Source organism: Cetorhinus maximus, chromosome 8 (genome assembly GCF_964194155.1).
Source record: "Cetorhinus maximus chromosome 8, sCetMax3.hap1.1, whole genome shotgun sequence".
Classification (NCBI taxonomy): Eukaryota; Metazoa; Chordata; class Chondrichthyes; order Lamniformes; family Cetorhinidae; genus Cetorhinus; species Cetorhinus maximus.
In genome coordinates this window covers 18,460,762-18,482,573 of record NC_135886.1, presented here as the reverse complement: position 1 = coordinate 18,482,573, position 21,812 = coordinate 18,460,762, and the positions used below count along the sequence as shown (strand labels likewise).

The 21,812-nt window shown below is 38.8% G+C and overlaps 1 protein-coding gene across 3 annotated transcripts in view; it reads right to left on the bottom strand.

Moving 5' to 3' along the window:
• Nucleotides 1–21,812, bottom strand: part of rassf5 (Ras association domain family member 5) — a 147,311-nt gene that overhangs the window by 60,231 nt on the left and 65,268 nt on the right. Inside the window, exon 1 of one of the 3 annotated variants that reach the window (XM_078546532.1) lies at nt 15,026–15,563. The exons of the other annotated variants lie outside the window; for them this stretch is intronic. Coding sequence (XP_078402658.1) covers nt 15,026–15,175 — 150 coding nt within the window. The 5' untranslated portion in view covers nt 15,176–15,563. Of the gene's footprint in view, nt 1–15,025; nt 15,564–21,812 lie in introns of those variants that run through there. 3 annotated transcript variants of the gene reach the window in all.

Below are 21,812 nucleotides of genomic sequence, written 5' to 3'. Positions count from 1 at the left end.
ACCTCCATTGCCAGATCTGACTCAGCCAGAAAATATTATTGGGCCCTACTATCCATCACTTTCACAATTGAAAGATCATCTAGCAATGCAAAGATAATCCCTGGCTTCTCTTCTCCACCATAATGTTTTCTTAAACCACCCTCCCCTCCAACAAGTCCACCCAGTGTTTTCTTAAACCACCCTCTGTTCCAACAAGTCCAATGTGCTCTTGAACTTTTTTCTTAATGTAACAAAGATCGAGACTATCCATTAAGCTGTCACTGTCACTTCCGAGTCCACCAGGCCAAACTTCTCCTAATGTTCCCATTCTTCTTGTCCTGAACTCAAGTTTACCTCTCAATTCTATCCCATCTCCTGCCTTGCCCTCCCTCAGAGCTTCTCTTGTTCATAAAGACCCACCTCCTGCTCTCCTAATCGTATTATAACAAAACTGTACCATCACCCCTCTCCTCAAAAATACAAACACTTGATACCCGTCCTTACAAACTATCCTTGAAAGTGTTATTGCCTCCCAAAGCAATGCGCACCTTTCCTGCGATCCCAGGTTGGAATTCCACCAATTAGGTTTCCAGACCTGCCACCATACTGAAATGGCCCTTATTAAAGTCACAAATGACAAATTGTTTGTGGCATCGCTCAGCTTATCTGCAGCTTTCAACACAGTTGACTACACAATCCTTTTCCAACCTAACCTCCATCAACCAGCTGGGTGGAACTGTCCAGTTCTCTCATCTATTGAATCACAGTCAGACAATCATTGGCTTTCTCTTCCCACTCCTACACCTTTACATCTGGAGTGCCCCGAGGATCCTAATTGAGATCTTTAAAATGATGAAAGGTTTTGATAGAGCGGATACAGAATGTTTCCTCTTGTGGGGAAGAGCACTGTTAGTGTTGTATATCCTATGTAATCTATCCTTGGTCCTCCTCAATTTCTCATCTACATGCTGCCATTTGGCAATACCATTCAAAGAACACAACAGATTTCACATGTACACCGACACTCAGGTCTATCTCATCACACCACTCTGGACCCTTCTAGTGTCTCTGATCGTCACGCTTAGTCTAACATCCAATTTTAGACGAGAAGTTTCCTCCAACTTCGGAAGACTGAAACCATTGTCTTTCATCCCCAACACAAACCTCATTCCTTGGCCAATGTTTCCATCTCTGGCAATTTTCTAAAGCTTGGCCAAACTGTTACAGCCTTGATGTTGTTTTTGACCTAGAGATGAGCTTCTGACCACATCTGTTCCATCATGAAGACTGCCTGGTGCTACCTATATAATATCCCTCAATTCCGGCTTTGGCTCAGTTCATTTGCTGTTAAACCCTCATTCGTGCCTTTGTTAGCTCTAGACTGGACTATTTCACTGCTTTCCTGGCCAGCCTCCCATTTTCCACCATTCATAAACCTTCGCTCATCCAAAACTCTATCTTAACTTGCTCTTTTATTCAAGTCTTATTCATCTATCACCCAAGCTTGCTGGCCTACAATGGCTCCTGGTCTGATAATGCCTTGGTTTCAAAGCTCTCATCCTGGTTTTCAAATACCTCCATGGTCTCACCCCTCCCTATCTCTGCAACCTTCTGCAGACCTGCAAGATCTTGGTGTTCCTCCAATTCTGGCCTCTTGCATGTCACCACTGGCAGCTGTGCTTTCAACCATCTTGACCCAAAGCTCTAGGATTCCCTCCCTAAACCTCTCTGCCACCACTTCTCTCTTATCCTTTAAAGATATTCCTTAAAATCTACCACTGATCAAGCTTTTTGTACTGATAATCACCTCCTATGGCTCAGTGTCAAAAAATGTTTTTATTGCAGTTGCTCTTACTAGGTGCCTTAGGATGATTTGCTACATTCAAGGTACTCTATAAATGCTAGTTACATTTATAAATCAATTCCCCCAATACTAAACAGATCATCATGGAAAATGATCCCCAAAACACTAGGGTGTCACCTCCAGTGTTATTGCTAATTTATCCCTCAAATCACCATCACAAAAAAAGCAGACAATCTGGTCATCATTACATTGCTGCTTGCTAGAATTTGCTGTATGCAAATTAGCTGACATTTTCTACATTACAGTAGTGACTACACTTCAAAAGCACTTCATTGTCTGCAAAAGCATCAAATCAGCCATTGGTCTTCAAAAGCACTATATAAATTCAAGTCTTTTTTATTTCTTTACTGGTAAGTATTATTGAATCATTGTAATGAAAGCTGAATTTGACTTATTCACGCGTTTCAACTCATTGGTTTGGATTATTGGTTGGTTGAAAATGTTGGGCTTAATATTTACTAAGGTGTGCTTTCAGGACAGCAGGGTGGCCCAGTGGGGAGTGGGGTGGGAGGTTTGTGGTAAGGAATTATGAACGACAAACCTGGAAGTATGGGCTTCCTAAACAACTTCCCATTTTTAAAACTTCAGGACACAATTTTGATATCTTTACCTCCAGGATGTCTGCCAATCAAGTGGAGTAGAAGGATGCACTGGAGGAGCAGATAGGTGCTGGTGGTGGAAATGGGGTACATTGTAGTCTGTTGTGTGGGACAATATGGTAGTCAGGGCAGAGGAGAGGCAGCACAGATCAGATCGTGGTTTCGGGGGTTGGGGCAGGGGAGTGACTGGGACTTAGGCTTGCAAATGTAGCTTGCTGGGCCTGGAGGAAACATTTCTGCTCATCCTGGCCCACAAGCATTGTTGTAAAGACAGTTACTTTGTGGATCTAGTCCCTGTTGCCTCAACTGAAGTAACAGAAGGGTCCAGGGGGAAAACACAAAACCCACATGCAAAACAGAAAAGTGGCAAGAAAAAAACTTGCAAAGCAATATATTAATCTAAAAATTGAGCTGTATTTTTTAATGCTGTGAACCTGATTCAGTTTTGTGCAACTAGAAACTCTCCCAAGTCAGATGTCATGTTCAGCATAATTCTTTGCTGCATCAGTTTTACATTCCTATTTCCCTATTTGCTGTAATCACGTGCTAAGTGATACCACCATTTTAATGTCTAGTCTGGGTAGTTTTGTGCAGTCATCATCCCAGTTACAACTCAGTTAAAAGTTAGCATATCTACAAGTCAGAAAGATTTCTTTGTACCTCAATCTCAACTAAAATTTAACTAAATGTTCCAAGCCACTAAAGGCTAATAAAAGGCAATTAGCAAGCTTTAGCACCAGATATCCATATTTTGCCATTGTCTTGCAGCACGCATTTAATATAAATATAGTTCAGTGTAATGGCCTAACAATGCAGTAGAATTTGTGCTAAATGCAAATGAAAAATTTTTCATTAATTATCCCCTGCCACTAAAGGATAAATACATGCAAATACACATTTAAAATTGTTACATTTTTCAGTCTGACCTGGAAAAGGTTAGCATAAATTCTTAAGTATAAATAATATTATCTGATCAGCTGCAAGTCATTTTCATTTTTTTTCTTGTGGCTGAACCTCTCAGAAAACAGAAATTCATGGCTATTCTTCCTCTTTCCATTTTTTTCAAACACATTGAAAATGGTACTTAATTAAAACTTTTTTTTTAGAATTTAGGGTGCCTTTTAAATGATGATTTCAAGGTGTAAGATTAAAAACAATTGATGAGATTGGAACTAAAGCACAGAAAAAGCTTACATCAGAAATAAAAGTAGCTACCAAAAGCTGTCAAATCCAAGACTGTCAACCATTTATTATATTGATAGAATTTTGTATTAAATCTATAAATAATTTTTAAAAATTAAACATTAATCACAGTTAATCAGTGTTCTGCATCGTGCAGATACATTGACGAAACAAAAGCAAAGTACTGCAGATACTGGAAATTAAAAAACAAAGTCCTGGAAAATACACCAAGGCCAGAATTTTACGTCCTGCGGGTGGGTGCGCACTTGACCCGAACAGGCGTAAAATTGTGAGAGATGACATCGGGCGGGCATCCCAACGTCGTCGTGCACTTGCGCGATATTTCACTCGGCAGGCACATGAAGTCGGAAGAGTGCCTATTGACAATTAAGCTCATTAATGCCCAATTGTAAGCAATTTTTCGTGGCCCGTCCAGCCTTACAGTTGGCGGACGGGCCAACTGGCCAGGCGGGCTTTACATTTTTGATGAAACCTCATCCAAGGACGGGTTGAAATCTTTGTTAGGATTTAAAATAAAAAGAAATATCTGGGGACTTTTTTTAAAGATGAGATATGCTTACTGGTGCTTGATTGTGCTACATGGACATTTTTTGCAGCATTTTTGTGTTCTCTTTTATTATTTGGAGGTCTGCAGCTCCCCGGGGCATCTGTCTGCCTTCAGGGAGCTCAGTGGAAGCGCTCACCAGCACCCACGGTGATGTAGGCACCTGCCCTCTTCCCGCCCCCACCAACAGTTTGAGCCTTTCTCCAGGCGCGTTTCACGCTGGCGTGCCATTAATTGATCAGCCAGCATGAAATCACAGGAGTGGAGATCCATAGGGATCGTTCCCTCCGTGACACCCTGTTCCACTCCTCCATCACCCCCGACTCCTCAACCCCCACCTACGGCACCTCCCCAAGCAAACGCAAAATATGCAACACCTGCCCCTTCACTTCCTCTCTCCTCACCGTCCAAGGGCCCAAACACTCCTTTCAAGTGAAGCAGCATTTCACTTGCATTTCCCCCAACTTAGTCTACTGCATTCGTTGCTCCCAATGCGGTTTCCACTACACTGGAGAGACCAAACACAGACTGGGTGACCGCTTTGCAGAACACCGTCGGTCTGTCCGCAAGCATTACCCAGACCTCCCTGTCGCTTGCCATTTTAACAGTCCACCCTGCTCTCTTCCCCACATGTCTGTCCTTGGCTTGCTGCATTGTTCCAGTGAAGCTCAACGCAAACTGGAGGAACAGCACCTCATCTTCCGACTAGGCTTTACAGCCTTCCGGACTGAATATTGAGTTCAACAACTTTAGATCTTGAACTCCCTCCTCCATCCCCACCCACTTTCCTTTTCTTCCCCCTCCCTTTTGTTTTTTCCAATAATTTATATAGATTTTTCTTTTCCCACCTATTTCCATTATTTTTAAATGTATTCCACCCATCGCTTATTTCCCCCCACCCCCACTAGAGCTACCTTGCTTGTCCTGCTCACCACTCTTAATTAGCACATTCTTTTAGATAATATCACCACTTTCAACACCTCTTTGTTCTTTTGTCTGTGACATCTTTTGGTTATCTCCTCCTATCACTGCTTGCTTGTCCCAACAACCCCCATCCCCCTTAAACCAGTTTATATTTCACCCCTTTCCTATTTCTACCTAGTTCTGTTGAAAGGTCATGAGGACTCGAAACGTCAACTTTGCTCTTCTCCGCTGATGCTGCCAGACCTGCTGAGTTTTTCCAGGTATTTCTGTTTTTGTTCTTCCAGGAGTCAGATTGGTACACAAAGGTAAAAGGTTAAACTGCAGCTTTTACTGCGATTGAAAGATGGCAGTATAATTGCATCTGACTAATTATTGCATTACTGGCAATCGATGAATTCTGTTAGTTTTGTGACTGCAGTTGCATAATTAGTAGGCAGAGAGTTATGAACAACACAGTGCTATGGGGAAAGCCCAGGAGAGTGGGATTAATTGAGTAGTACTTTCAAAGAGCCAGCACAGGTACGATCGGCCGAATTTCCTCCTTCAGTGCTGTAAGATTCTATGATTCTAATGTCTGCAATAACATACCGCAAAATGTCACAAAAACAGTTTAAAGAGGAAGCCAAATTAGCAAAGATGTACTGTGGAAGTGCTAGCTATACTCATTTCAGTCATTTCCTATTCACCATGAGTTGACAAAATAAAAATGGAGAAATCTACTCAATAGTGCAAAAACATTTATAAAATAGAAGTTCTTCTCCTCCACTGCTATCAATAACTTACTTCACCAAAAAATAGTTGTAATCTTTAAAAGGATAGCAAAATGACTTTAATTCCTAAACTGAATTACTGTACAGTACTGCTGTTGATGCAAGGACTACATATAGCACATCTATATTTTTGGAAACTACAGAGTTGTTTAGGGCAGTCAGCAACTGTTCTCCAATTTTATAAGAATCTCAAATTCCAGAGAACAGCTCTCTCAAGTCCAGACTCTGAAATCTCATTGAAACGGAGAACACGCTTATACTTTCAAATAAGCTTGGTTTGTATTCTCTTGAGTTTAGAAGATCAAGGAGTGATCTAATTTGAGGTGTTTAAAATGATCAATAGATTTGATAAACTAGATACAAATTGTTTCCTCTGGTGGGGAATCCAGAACAAAGGGGAACAATCTTAAAATTAGAGCTAGCTTCTTCTTGCAGAGTGGTGAGAATGTAGAACTCACTGCCACAGGGAATGGTTGAAGCAAATAGCACAGATGCATTGAAGGGGAAACTAGACAAACATATGAAGGAGAAGGGAATAGATGGTTAGAACGGTAAATTTAGATGAGAAAAGATGGAACGAGGCTCGAGTGGAGCATAAACACCAGCATGGACTGGTTAGGCCGGATGGCCTGCTTCTGTGCTGTATATCCCAAGTAATGCTATGCAAATCATGCTATGTTGCAAAGAAATACGGAATTGGCAAAATGAACAATACATTACAATCTGCTACGTAAATGACTGAATATACAGTACTTCCTTGTATTTCATTGCACTGACTTTTTAAACTTGTTCTCTATCAAACTGCCCCATGCTATACAGGTTAACAGCAAAACATGGGTCAGAAAGTTTCTGTTGCAAGTTTTCATTAATGTAGAAAGAAAGTATAGTTGCAAAAGTTTTTCAGATTCTCATGAGTAAATAAAAAAATTCTTGTACATAGGCTACAATAATGGACATGCTAATAATTATTGTAATGAATATTTCTTACAATAATAGTGTGATGTGCTGTGTGTATATCAATTTTGGATTGCTGATGTAAGCATTTGTACAAGATGACTGCACAATACCATGTAGTACAATATTACAGCAGATACCCATGCTCTAGGTTAAAGGAAAACATATTTCAATGACTAAACAAAATGGTGTAACATGGCACTGTCCAGTGATACAATAGGTTTCTGCTACTGTTTCCCATAAAGTACCTCCCACTTTCAGTAGGGCTATTATTGGGTTCGGGTGGTGAACAGGTGTCTAATAACATGCATTTCCTAATGTTGGTTTATGAGCAGCACGGACAGAGCTGGGAGTATGTTGCTTTCCATCTTCTGCTTGCAAAATGGTAAAAAGATATGGGAGAACCTCAAAAGGATGCTCAAATTTTCAAATGACTTTACAAAATTAAAATTGACAAAAACAGAACTTTATTAAAAACTTTTATTGATAATTCTCACTTCAATTCTAATGAAAGACATAATGGTTTTGTAAACAAAAAATTCTTACAATAGCAATTCTTTCTACAAGAAAAATACAGATCTAAGTGTAACACCAAGTCCATAACAAGTAGGTTTGTCCAAATAAGCAACAAAAGCATTAGCAACAAACAAGTGGCTGATTGATAACGTTTATAATTTTCGGTGTTTCTCAAAACTGAGCTCAACAGTGGTACTTTATATGCAGAAGTATCAATAATGTGGATCAACTTTGTGGTGAAAGGTTGTCAATGAATAACTAATATATATAAAGCAACCAATACTTATACAACATTACACCTACATCTCAGTAAACTAATTGCAGATTAGTTACGAGGAGATCAAATGAAATATGCCCCAGCCTGAGTCTGTTGTTTTCACACCAACCATTTTTATTTTATTACCCCAGTGCACTTAGTCAACATCACCAAGGAAATGACTGACCACTTAGTCTTTGGTGATTTGACATGAGACTTAAAATCCTTTTTCCTGAATTGTATTAATCATGGTGAAAGAATCTTAAGATACATGAAAATGTTAACTTGTCTGTTCTCTCCACAAATGGATTTGATCTGCTGCATGTTTCAGCCATCTTGCTTTTATTTCAGATTTCCATCATCTAGGAGCATTTTGCTTTTTACTTGTGGTGTAAATGCAACCCAATGTCAGAATTAAGCCGTACATGATTCACTTACTTTGGAAATGTTTTGAATCTTCATATTTGATTTACACTGCAAGTTTAGTGTTCTTGCAAAGCCAGTTCCTTTTCAACCAAGATAAATTTGGAGTGTGAATGTACCATTAGTGCTGAAAAATTGAACATTTTACTATCAATGTCAGCTTCAAGCACTCCCAAGTAAGGTGCATCATAATATTCAGAAGTTTTAGTCAATGCCAAATTATGTTCCAACAACTTCTATTATCCCTAAACTCGAGGGCAATTCCAAATGCATTAATGTGCTATTTTTCAATTACTCATAACAGTTATTGTGTGGTGTTTCTGGGGGAGATTGCCAAACACAGTTTTGTGCTAGGGGCTCCTATCCTCAAAACTAGACTGAAACAGTGCAAATCCATTTCAAATATGGTCCTATCAGAGGAAATGTTCATCCTATTTGAACAAGGTTCCTAGAAGTGAAAGGTTAGTATTCTAACCTATCACATAACACTGTTTCCATTTAAACCTCTAAAATTGGAATTCCTTTTGCGGAATCATGGGCTGCATCTTCCGGCCCGCTCGCCGATGTGTAAAATGACGTGGGGTGACGTTGGGCGGGCGTCCCGACGTCACCCTGTGTCATTTACATTTTCAGATCACGGGCGCGCAGCCAAGTCGGCCACTTAAGGTCATTAATAAAGTAATTGAATCAATCAATGGATCTGCCCGTCCAACCTTAAGGTTGGTGAGCAGGCCGGGAGCCCAGGCGGGCTTCCGAACAAACATGAAACCTCATCCACGGGCAGAATGAGGTTTCATGAGGGTATTAAAATTTGTATTAAATGTCTAAATAAAAGAAATTGACATGTCCCACCTCATGTGACAGTGGCACATGAGGGGAAATGTCAGTAATTTTTTTTCTAATCTTTATTCAATGTTTCAAACCTGAGCCAATCTCCCTGGGGCAGCACTTTACCTCAGGGAGATCTGTGCGCTCTTTCGCGCACATGCACGAGAGCGCACTCCCGGCTCAGAGAATCCCACCCTGCCCGCACAGGGAGCGCATAGCGCTTCCTGGTGGACGTCATGCTGGGCAGGCCTTAATTAGCCTGCCCACGTAAAATGGTGGTGCGCCCCGATCAGGAACCCATCCACTCGTGCCCACTCCCGCACATCCCCCCTGATGGGGGGGAAAACGTTGCCCCATGTGTGAACAGTAACATTCTCTGGACATATTCCAAGCTACAGTTATAAAAGTGAAGAAGTGTCATTCCACTCCAATTAACCTTACTTCCATTTTGCTTCCTGGTGATTAAGCATAATCTCAGGCTATATCAGGATAAGAGGAGATTAGGACTCATAATATATCTTACTGGCCGGGATTTTTCATTGGTTGGGCAGGCTCAGCGGTCGCAGAGCCAGCCACCACCCGTGATTGGCTCCGAACCGCAATTTCACGCAGGCGGGCCAATTAAGGCCCGCCCAGAGTGGAACGCAGGCGACAGTGCTGAGCGCTACCTGTCGGGGCGGGGGTAGAGGGAGAGTCTGATGCGCAAAAAAGCGCTTCCATCTCCCTGAGGCACGGAGCTGCTCCAGGGAGATTGAAGCAATTGTTAAAAAAAAGAACCGAAAACATTACAAATTTAATGAAACGTCCCCTCATGTGATTGTCACATGAGATGGGACATGTTTTATTTTTCAAAGAAACTTTTTATTTAAGTTGTAAAAGCTTTAGTAAACCTCATCCCGTTCGTGGATGAGGTTTCCTTAAAAAACGTAAAGGCCACTTGGCCTTTTCGCCTGCTCATTGACCATTAGGTTGGACGGGCAGTGTAAATGTGAATGTAAATGTGAAATTAATTAGTTCGTTAATGGCCTTAAGACAGCGCAATGGCATTGGGATGCACACCCAATGTCATCACGCGTCATTTTACGGTGTGTCAGGCCCAACCTGCACACCAAATGTAAAATTCTGCCCAATGTACATGGTGTTTATTTGAAATAGTTAAATCATTCAGTGGTCTGTAAACAATGGATGCCAGCATTCTATGCAATTATCATAAATGCTTAAAATACGTAGCAGGTTTTTTTGCTCCAAGAGGCAATATTGCTATCTGATAAAATTAACTTGTTCTTTAAAAACAGTGAGATAGACAGAAGTGCTACATTTATCCCAAAAAATGACTGTTACGAGAAATCAGGGAGACTAGACAGGACTAAATTACCTCAAACACTATTTATGTCAAACAACGAAAATATGAATCTTGAACAAACTAACTTCCTATCCTACTTAACTGTACATTGTTGTAAAATTGGCGTTTTAATAACTGTTATTCGAGCGTCAGTCATTGAATGGGTTGTTGGGGTACATCAACCAGTACCAATATATGATTGAAATTATCTGGAAATCAGGAATATTCTTCTGCGATAATACAGTCACAAATATTGTGTGAAATATTGTTAGATCATTAAATACGCATCTTATAGCTCATTGCAAAATTGCACGTGCAGCCTACCACATGAACGAATGGATTTAGCGCCCAATACTTTTTACCCTGTATTTGCAGGAAAATAACCTTCATTCAAGCTCAAAGACAAAGTTATTCTGTACTCAATTAAAATTGGACTGATTTGCTTCAGAGGCCAAGTGCTAACGTTTTCTTTGATTTTACACCAGCATGTTTGGTATGACTACCCTCTCTGCACTATTCACTTTATTTCCTTTAATAAAAATGAATTCTGTGAAACTCATGATTGAGACATTTACTTTAGTTGTTTTAAACACTGATATCACAATTCATGAATGATTTACATGAATGTTACAGTGGACAATGAAATCAGTTTATTTAATATTAAGTTTTACATTCTTTAGGATTTATAGTTTGTCACTAACAAATTCAAAAGATTACTGCCAGCCAATCACACAATGGCAGCCTGTATTGTTTACAAAAATTAGAAGAAGAGGGTGACACCAAGATGAAATGAAATGAATGCAGTAATAAAGCCATCAAATAACCTGTGTACATTAATTATTCCAATTGTATACAAGCTTGAATTATTACTGCAGTGTTTGAAGAACAGCTTTATTATAGACTAATATTCACATAACTTTTATAAGTAAAGGTATTCATTAATATTCCATCCTCATTAACTTCTTGAAAACATCAACAACTCTTATTATAATTTCTAACCATGCATTTTCTCATCTTTTAAAATGTCAATTTTCATTTGAGCTGCAATTTTCAAAGATATCATGGACTTTTACTTTGCACCCTTTTCCCAGATTATGAATATTTTGCACTGTGTAAAGAGAACTCCACAAGCAATAAAAATGTTAATTATCCTTGCCTATGTTTGTTGCTAAAATGAATCCTTGTCATGACCTTTATGGCTGCTGTTCTTTTTCCATTAAATAGCTAAGAGTAGAATGTTCTACCTTTCAAAAAACATTTGGAATGTAGAAATAGAATGTTGCTCTGATGTAACAGAATATTGTGGCACTCATAGGAGTGTGCTTTCAAACACAAAAGCCTCTCTGCACCAAATGATCTAAGTTGTAACACTCAAACATCAACTCTTAAATGAACGATACTTTCGAGAGTCGAATTTGCTCATCTTATGCTAATCATAAGCATTATTTGCAAGCAAAATGTGTCTCATTTGGCTCAACCACCAAACAAGATCTGTACAAAGGCAAGATCTTTTATCATATTATCAGTCCATGGCTGAGAAATGTGTGCATGTTCCATAGCATCTTATTTATTTTGATTTCTTTCATTCTATTTGGGCCATTGTACACTGAAGAGACATGGCTATTTGTGTGTGGGTATAAGAAAGGCCAGCTCCATTCTTAAACTTCTATTGAAGGAAGAAACCTTCAAACAAAGAGAAAATTCTTTTCTCACAAATATGATGCACACTGTAAAGAAGGGTGTGGTCAGAGTTTTCAGGCAGGCACAGTTCCTGTCAAGAACATTCTGATTCAAAAACAGCACCTTAGCTTTAGCATGGTGGATGCATTGTACTGTTTGAACCATATCTGTTTCAATACAGAAAATGCAATTTTCTTATTGCTAAATACTTTGTTATGATGACCCACTTCAGTCATCTGTTTGTATAAACCTGGGAAAGTGTCTGCCAAAATACCTCAATATAGCAAGACCACTGACATAACAGCTTGTACTATTTAACTTGATTAACAAACTTTTGATCCAGATACTAGAGACGAGAGTAACTATTGGGGATGTATTTTAAAATCATTTCTAAATCTGAATTAAGCATGGTTTAGATATTTTTGACGGCATCTTTTAGGCAAAAGCAATGGCAGGATGTTGTGCCAAGCACCCCTTGAAGCCCAACTACAAAATCAATATCAGAAATCTGAAGTCCACTTTATGTTCACTGTTCTAACAAAGATGACAAAGCATCAAAGTCTGACCAGAACCAGCTAAATTATAAAAGCAGGAAGAACAGTCAAAATCTAAATCTGAAAAAATCCAAACGTTTGTGCCCACCAACTGTTAAATCATGAATAAGATTCCTCAGTCCATTAAACCCATTTCTTGGACAAATAGTGAACATCCAACTTGGACTCAATAAATTTAATCTGCCATGGAAGGCACATGGTTTCACAGGCCAAACTGAAGATGTCTTCATGGTATAACAACAAAAAGAGTCTACCAAAATTGAAATATCCACGAAAGATAAGGCTACTAAACTTTCCAAATATGTAGTAATGCTCGAATCATATTTTACAGACTAATTACATAAATACCAGCTGCTAACCTCACTATTAAAGCATGAAGAGTTTGTTTTCATTCGCTCATGGGATGTAGGCACCACTGGCCAGGCCAGCATTTATTACCCATCCCTAGTTGCCCTAGTTCGGAGGGCATTTTGAGTCAACCACATTGCTGTGGGTCTGGAGTCATATGTAGGCCAAACCAGGTAAGGACGGCAGATTTCCTTCCCTAGTGAACCAGACATGTTTTTACAACAATTGATAATAGTTTCATGGTCATCATTAGACCTTTAATTCCAGATTTTTATTGATTTCAAATTCCACCATCTGGTGGGATTTGAACCTGAGTTCCCAGAGCATTACCCTGGGCCCCAGGATTATTAATCCAGCGACAATACCACTATGCCATAAAGAGTATGAGCTATTTGTGTCTCTGTTTGTGGGAGTTCAAATATCATTTACTTTACAAAAGGTATATGATTTTTTCAAAAATTCTTATACTTAAAAGCCTCAAATATTTGTTTCTTGGTTTGACTTTTCAGCATCATTTATATGTTAACCTTATTCGCTGGATATTCACATACACTAATGACCAGTCACAAGGTAGGGTTTCTTCACACAAAAAGAAATGTTGTTAAACTCATTAGAGATTCAGTAAGGGGATGGGGGGGCGGGGGTGGGGAGAGCGGAAAGCAAAACAAAAAACCTCAGATTTTTAAAAGGCAAAAAATTACAATATATGTTACCTATAAAGGTAAGTGTTTTTCTAGATGTTAATAGTATATGTAGTACAATAGTACAAGGTCCAAGTTTACATCAAACTGGGCACAGGGGGCCGCAATCCATAATGTGTTGTTCATCTTACATTATTACTGTGTAATCCCTTATTAACTAGTGACAGTCCCATTGTTACTTTTACGTACTCTTTAGGTTGAAGATGTATAACAAATTTAACTTACTGATAGTCTGGAGAAAGAACTATGGAAAATTAAGCAAATCTCTCTCACATTTGATGGTAATTTCCTCAAGTTTTAACACCTTGCAGTGGATTTTTTAAAAATCTAACTTTAAGATGGTTACATCAATGGATTGGTAAAGCTAATATGCTGCATATAACATTTTCCTGATATTCTGCATTGCTTCTTTAGAAAAAAGGGTAAAATTAGATTTGACAGTCAATATTGAAACTCGTTTACTCCTAAATGTGCGAAAAGTGGCCTGTTAAAAGCCAAATCATTCATGTGGAAAAACAAATACAAGTTCAATGTGCAGGTGTGGGAGGCAGTGGAAGCAATCAGTATTTTAATCAAATTGCTAAGTCTTCAAATAGTTTCTGTAAGTTTTAATTATTAATGAATCTCAATTTTTTTTTAAAACATTCAATCATGGCTCAGATGGTAGCATTCTCGCCCAAGTCAGAAAGTTGTAGGCTCAAGTTCCACTCAAAGACTTGAGCACAAAAGTCTAGGATGACACTCCGGTACAATATAGAGACCATGTTGCACCGTCGGAGATGCCAACTTTCGGATAAAACATTAAATAAAGACTTGGTTTACTTTTTCAGGTTGACATAAAAAATCCTACTGCACTATTTTGAAGAGCAGAGGAGTTATCCCCTGATATCCTGGTCAATATTTATCACACAACAAGATCACAAAAAATATTTAGTTGGTCATTATCAGACTGCTGTTTGTGGGAGTTTGCTCTGTGTAAATTGGCTGCTGCGTTTCCTACATTATAAGTCACTGCACTTCAAAAAGTATTCCATTGGCTTTAATGCATGTGGGACATCCCGAGGCAGTGAAAGGGATTAAATAAATGCAATTTTTTTTTTAAATAACTGCATCTGCTGTAAAGCAAACTATTTCTTAGTATATTCATTTGACACATTAATTCCACCTGAAAAAGGTATGTTAAATTACATTCATACCTATGCTTGTGATTAGAAATTTAATTGTAACTACTGGCCACTCTAGTAGATTCTTATGTTATAAATAGGTTCATTTTCTTGCTGAATGAAGAGAGCATCACTTCGAATTTCAAAAATCTGGCATTTTCACCATGCAATTTTGTAAAATACTGGTTAAAGCAGACCAATTTCTGTGCCCTTTCTGAAGCCAGTTACTGCCAAGCAGTGGTGGTTCCTACCTTTCAATATTATCAATTTTACTTAATAGTTTAATTGCCTCAAAATATTTTCTCAGTTATAACAACCAAAGAGTGGACTTCATAGTCAATACAGCACTAAATTCCATCGTTTATCAAAAAAGTTACCTTTTCTAAAAGCTTGTTCTGAGGTTTCCTGAAGAATGAAGTCTTAGCAGTAAAGAAACAGTCTTCTAAGTCTTCATCTAGGCTGCAATATCCACTGCTCATACTGGTATTCCACGTATCCAATGACTTAATTCGGTGGTCAAAAATCATTAGAATATCCTAGAGGAGTTAGTGCACTATTTAACAAACCTGAGAGCTTAAAACACAGCACCACTGTACTGTGATTTCCCAATGCAGACAGGAGTTGCCTTGCATAAGGCAGGAAAAGGGCATCATACAACACATACACGCAGAGTCTTCACTATTCCTAGATTAGCAGCAGCTGTTTGCTTTTACTTCAGTTGTTGTTAATGTTTAACAACTTAATCCTCTATGCTTTTACGTCTTCACCTCTGTCACCAAATTACTGTATTTACGCATGAGCTGTGTATCTATCTTTCACTGCCATATAGAAAGTCACTGCTGGCAGCCGGTTTAACATGGTGCAGTTGACAGCCTAGCCGTCGAGCTGTTGGCTGCTGTGCTGCACACCATCTGTGGCTAATCAGCTATCTGCATGCATACACGAGCTAAGTGAGGTCAGCTCCTTCCTGCCTTCTACTTCGATGTGTTTCAACAAAGCAAAGCCACTTCCTGCTGCAAGATTTAAAATACTAAGTTCACACATACATGTTGATTTATTACAGCCATTTTGTGCCCTGAAATTCTCAAAGAATGCATATGGCATTGCATTTGTAAGCAGCCATAACATTCTTAAAGAATGCACACAGCATTTAAATGCTCATACTCTGTTAGTGTAATCTGGAACAACATTAAAACTATCAGCAATATTTCATTAATCCAACAATGTATACTTTCCTAAGTAACACAAAAAACCTCACCCATTAATGTCCCAACATCTTACATGTAATATGATTGTCACATAATTGCAGAATTTTCCTCACTGCAGAAGCTTATTCTAGCTTACACAGGCTTATAAAAACAAAACCCTCTAAATAGGTAGGCTCTTCGAATGAAATGCCTTGCAAAATTTCTAAACATGACACAATGATGTATGTTGCAACACCGAGAGGAACATTTGATACATCTTTAAAAAGTATAAATATACTTTGCATCTATTGCTATGCAAATTTAGCCCACAGGGTAGCATTTGAAGTGTAATAAAATGATACCAGGAAGCTTGACTTTCCAAAAACTCCATAGTGTTATAGTGCTTTCCTTGTATCTTCCAATTTTAAAGTCAGAAAGTATGAACATGAAAAACCCTCAAAGTAGTTATTTTTGAAGTTGCTGAAAATGCTTTTGTTGGCAAATCTTGTTATAGTTAATCCTTCTTAAATAGCTTAAATCCTTATAAATTAAGAATTAATTCAATAGTGAAAGTAAAACTCTAGTCTACCCTTCAGCAGAGTAGGCTTAAGTGGCTATTTGGCCTACTCCCACTCCTATTTGTTATATTTTAATTATAGAGTCATATCTCCATTCCATATCCCATTCAATCACGGGATGTGGGCAACACTGGCTGGGTCAGTATTTACTGCCCACCCTAGCTGCCCTTGAGATGGTGGTGAGCTGCCTTCTTGAACTGCTGCAGCGATGACCATCGAATTTTAGTGCGTTTTTAAGTGAAACAAGAAAAGCATGCATTTATATAGTATCTTGCATGTCCTCAGGAAGTCCCAAGTACTTCACAGCCAATGAAGTGCACTTCAAGGATAGTCACCATTGCACTGCAAGGGCTCATAAAACAGCAAATAAGAACAAGTGACTAGATAATGTTTTAGTCGCTTTGAGGGATAAATGTTGGCTTGGACATCAGAAGACCTTTTACTTTCACCAAAGACATACTCAGTTTAACACCTCACCCAAAAGATAGCACTTTTGATGGCACAGCACTCCCTCATTACTGCACTGAAATATCAGCCTAGACATTACATGATCAAATCTTTACTGGGACATGAACCCATAACATTTACTTAAGAATGCCACAGAAGTCAGAGGTGAGAGCTATCACACTGAGCTAAGAGCTAACAACAGATAATCAGTAAGATGAGGATTAAACATATTGAATCAAATCAACTTAACCCAATGGCTCAAGGAGTTTATCTACCTGGTATCTGAACCATATTTGACTCCAGGTCCATACCTAGTTATCCGACATCAGAGTTACAGATGCTATAATTAGTCCTGAAATCCTTGGACAATGGAGGGTGGGGGTGGGCAAAATTACCTCTGCTGGCAGGCACATGTGGATTTTAGTTCATGATAGAGAACGTAGCTTTGTTGTTACCAATTTAATGGATGATTAGCTCATACATATTGAATGTAGAAAGCAGGACGAGCAAGTCAGATAGCCCGAGTGGGGAAGGGGGAAGGGCTATCTGTCACTTGCTCGTCCTGCTTTCTACCCTTAATGTCACCATTAGTACATTCCATAGCTAATATCACCACCGTCAACACCCCTTTGTCCTTTTGTCTATGACATCTTTGGCAATCTCTCCTTTGCCTCCACCATCACTGCCCCCCCTCAACCAGTTTATATTTCATTTCATTTCTATTTTTCCTTAGTTCTGATGAAGAGTCATACGGACTTGAAACATTAACTGTATTCCTCTCCGCAGATGCCGTCAGACCTGCTGAGTTTTTCCAGCTATTTTTGTTTTGTTTCAGATTTCCAGCATCCGCAGTATTTTGCTTTTATTTTTGTAGATGTATAAATGGGATGCAGGTATGAATGGAAGCAGGGGTGTGGGGAGGAATATATTTTACATTTTTGAAGACTATTATCGCATTTAAATAAAGTCTGGAATTCTTCTAAACTGTTAATATTTCAAGACAACTTACTATACAATTAGTGGCTACACTTACCAATGTTAAGGTAGCACCACTCTGACTTTACAAATGATTCAGTGTTATGTATGACTAACCTTTAGGATATCTAAAGGCACCTTGACTCAAAAATTGGACTAAAGTTTGCAACATAATAAAAAGTAGTTTTGTACATTCAATTTAACAAATGTTTTATTCTTTTATCTCAAATAAAAATGCATTTCATACCTGGAAACAATTTATTTTAGCGAATACTGTTGCCTTTAACTAAATTAGTTGTAGGGAAATATAGCTTTGACTTGGAATTCCAACTAGGATTAAGAAATATTTACTAGGTGTGGTTAAAAATGGTTTAGGTTTAAAAGTTCCAAGCACTTGATCAGAAATATTCACAAATGAGATATCCATTTTAACGGAACTAATTAGGCTGCATCAAAAACAAAAATTGTTCTGACAATATCTTTAACTTGAAGTGTTAAGTCTTCTTTTTCCACTGGTGCTGCCTGACTTATTGAATATTGTAAGAATTTTCTAAGTTATTACTTAATTATACTGTATCTGTATTGAGGAATTGGCTGCACATTTATTTTGTTGTACAGTTTAACAAAAAAAATTATTTTCATTGGTATATCAATGCATCACTGCATTTTGTTGTAAATAATTTAATTAGAATTTATTGTCCTCCTGTTGCAATGCAAATTAAACAGGCTGAACGACTTACTGTTTGTTTCTGCACTGTTATCTTGCAAACTCAATATAAAAGATTTTTTAAAATTATTTTCCTTCCCCTCTCAACCCCCTTACCAAGAATTCAGTACATTCTAAGCAAACATTTTTTGAAAGTATACAAATCGCTGTTTTTAAAACCGTAAATGATTAACTGGAGTACTGATAATACCCACATTCTTCGTCCCTACTCATTCTAAGTTGAGTAATTGTATTCATAGGAAATTTTAATCAATTTTTAAAAAAAGTTGCATTTAACTGGATTGATTTGGATGATGTTTAATGTTCTTTACAGCCAACACTTATTTAGCAACAAAACAAAATAATAGAAACTGCAGCAATGTCTTTAATCTTAACTCCACAATGAAATATCTCTGGATTAAAGCTAAAATATATAAACAACTTGCTATTAAAGAAGGGGAAACACTTCAACATATTTACAATAACTATGGACCTATTATTAGGCATAGGAATACTGCTGCCTCCCAATGGCTCAAGTTTCTCAGCTGAGCAGTTGATCTATTCAGGCCAAAAATATCATGGGTGCTATCCTCATCCGCTGTTAAGTTATCGGATTTCAGTTGTCGTTAGTATTAATTCTTTTTCACTTCATAGCCTTAGGTTAGTGAGGAAGCAAGAAGAATTCACCACAATGGGCAAAGATAGGATCAGGCTCATTTGCAAGATCACGTAGCCTGATGCCACACACTATCAAGACACAAACATCATTTAATTGCCACTTGGGTAAACATGGAACTTGCTGAATATGGAACTGTATCCCTGTATGGAGCCAAAGGCTTCAAGAAAGGAAGAGAAATTGGCTGAAAAAGGTTTTTTTCATTCTTTCACTGGATGTGGACGTCACTGGCTAGGCCACCATTTATTGCCACAAAAACAAAAATTGCTGGAAAAACTCAGCTCTGATAAAGAGTCATACAGATTCGAAGCGTTAACTCTGTCTTCCTCTCCACAGATGCTGTCAGACCTGCTGAGTTTTTCCAGCAATTTTTGATTTTTGTTTCAGGTTTCCAGCATCTGCAGTGTTTTGCTTTTATCTCAGTATTTATTGCCCATCCCTAATTGCCCTCCTGAAGGTGGTAGTGGCTACCTTCTTGAACCGCTGCAGTCCATGTGGTGTAGCTACACCTACAATGCTGCTAGGAAGGGAGTTACAGGATTTTGACCCAGTGACAGTAAAGGAACAGTGATACAGTTCCAAATCAGGATGATGTGTGGCATGGAGGGGAACTTGCAGATGGTGGTGTTTCCATGCATCTGCATTAGGTCCTTCTAGGTGATAGAGGTCTCGGGTTTGGAAGGTGCTGTTGAAGGAGCCTTGGTGAGTGGGAACAAGTGCATTATACATTGTGACATACAAACCCCCACAAATGGCAATGTGCTGAACATATTGGGAACATGCATAATACAATAGGCTGAATTTTGCTTTCAGTGGCTGGCAAACAAACAGCACTGGACAATCATGAGACTCTAGCTTGCCCATAGACTTTGTAGGATTTTTTGCACTGGAACTTTCTGTAATTAGAGCCAAAATAATGTGGAGCCCTCTACAGGGGATCTGGGAGCTGTGTGAACAGGGTAAACAACTGTGTGCGTGTGCGTCTTCTTATCCAGATTTAAGAATTGTTCGTGAGTCTGAACCAGGAAGTGTCAGTTGGATTATTTAATTCAATTAAACCAGGTACAGAAAGCAAGAGAAAGGGGAAGAATGATGGAATTGAGAAAGAAAAAGATACAAGTAAAAAATGTTTTAAATCTCCAATAACTAAAATCTGAAAGAATGAGACCCCTCACTGTAAAAATTAGTTTTCAGTGCCAGAAAATTGTTTGACAAAAATTACTTAGGTTGGTATGTATGCTGCTCTGAATTACTTCAAAGAAAATGAAAACCAACGCAGATAGAACAATCTTTCAAAAAAAAAGAAATAATTCTGCCAACACAACCAATTTAGGTATAGTGACTGCAGTTTTCCTACTCTAACTAATTCAAATGGGTCAAGGACAATGTATCACAAAAGGACAAAAGGATATTATTCCAAATATATTAATTTTATACAAGTTCAATCACATATTAACCACAGGCTCATCTTTTGTTAGAAAGTGGAGCTTGTGCTCATATTTAACCTTCCCCCATCTTCTCTTCTCCACCTCCTCCGCTGAAGATGCTGCTCTCATTTTGGAGTACAGTTCCATTGTTGTGAGCCATTCTTCAGTACTTCCCCAGTGGCCATTCTTAGATGTTATATTGGAGGTCAGTGCATCATAGCTAAATATAATCTTTGTCCTCAACAAATAGGGACAATCAGGCCAAATCACTGCTGTCCTGGCTGAGTTCAGCTTCCTCGCCTCCCAAATTTGCACCCTGCCTCACCAAAAATGAGGGCAGCAGGTGCATGGGGACACCACCGCCGAGTCCACCTTTGGATCACATACCATCCCAACTTGGAAAAATATCACTGTCCCTTCAGCATTTCTGGGTAAAAACTCCCTACCCAAGAACATTATGTAAATACCCAGGCAAACTGCAGCAGTTCAAGAGGGCAGCTCACCACCCAGCTATAAATGCTGGCCTTGCTAGTGAGGTCCACATTGTGAGAGTAAATAAAATCTTAAAAAACAGTCAAGAAGCTTTTCGTTCTGGATTTTTACTTTTTGTTTTGATGCCAGAATCAATGACATTATATTACTAAAAAGTTCAATAAAATTGATTAAAAGCTCCCTAAAAAAACAAAATCACAAACAATAAGCTTTAAAGAGCCATAACATAAAGGATTGCAAAATCCAAGTGCAACGCAGGCAGTCAGTGGAACCCTGGGGGGAATCATACTGGCAGCTGTCAATTGAGAGGTCGCTACTTAGACTGCTGCTCTATTAAGGACGGCAATATCTTTCAGAGCTGCTGGCCCAAACAGAGGGCTGACAGCTTTGTTGCACCGCCGATAGAGGTGGCTGTTGCTGAGACTGCAGGGGGAAGAGGGCACCATCATGTTGAGGAATCTTCAAAAGGCAGGTTGGCTTTTATTTTAAAAAGGTGGCAGGACCAGGCAAGCAGGCCCCAGCGAATGGAAGGGTGAATCTTCCAGCAGCAGCACAGCTATAGTGGTGGCCCCTTCAAGGGCCACAGGGCAGCCATAACAGAACCCACTGGGAAGACACCTCAATCTACCTGGCTGCCTCCCTACATGACAGGGACCTGTCCCATACTGACAAAATG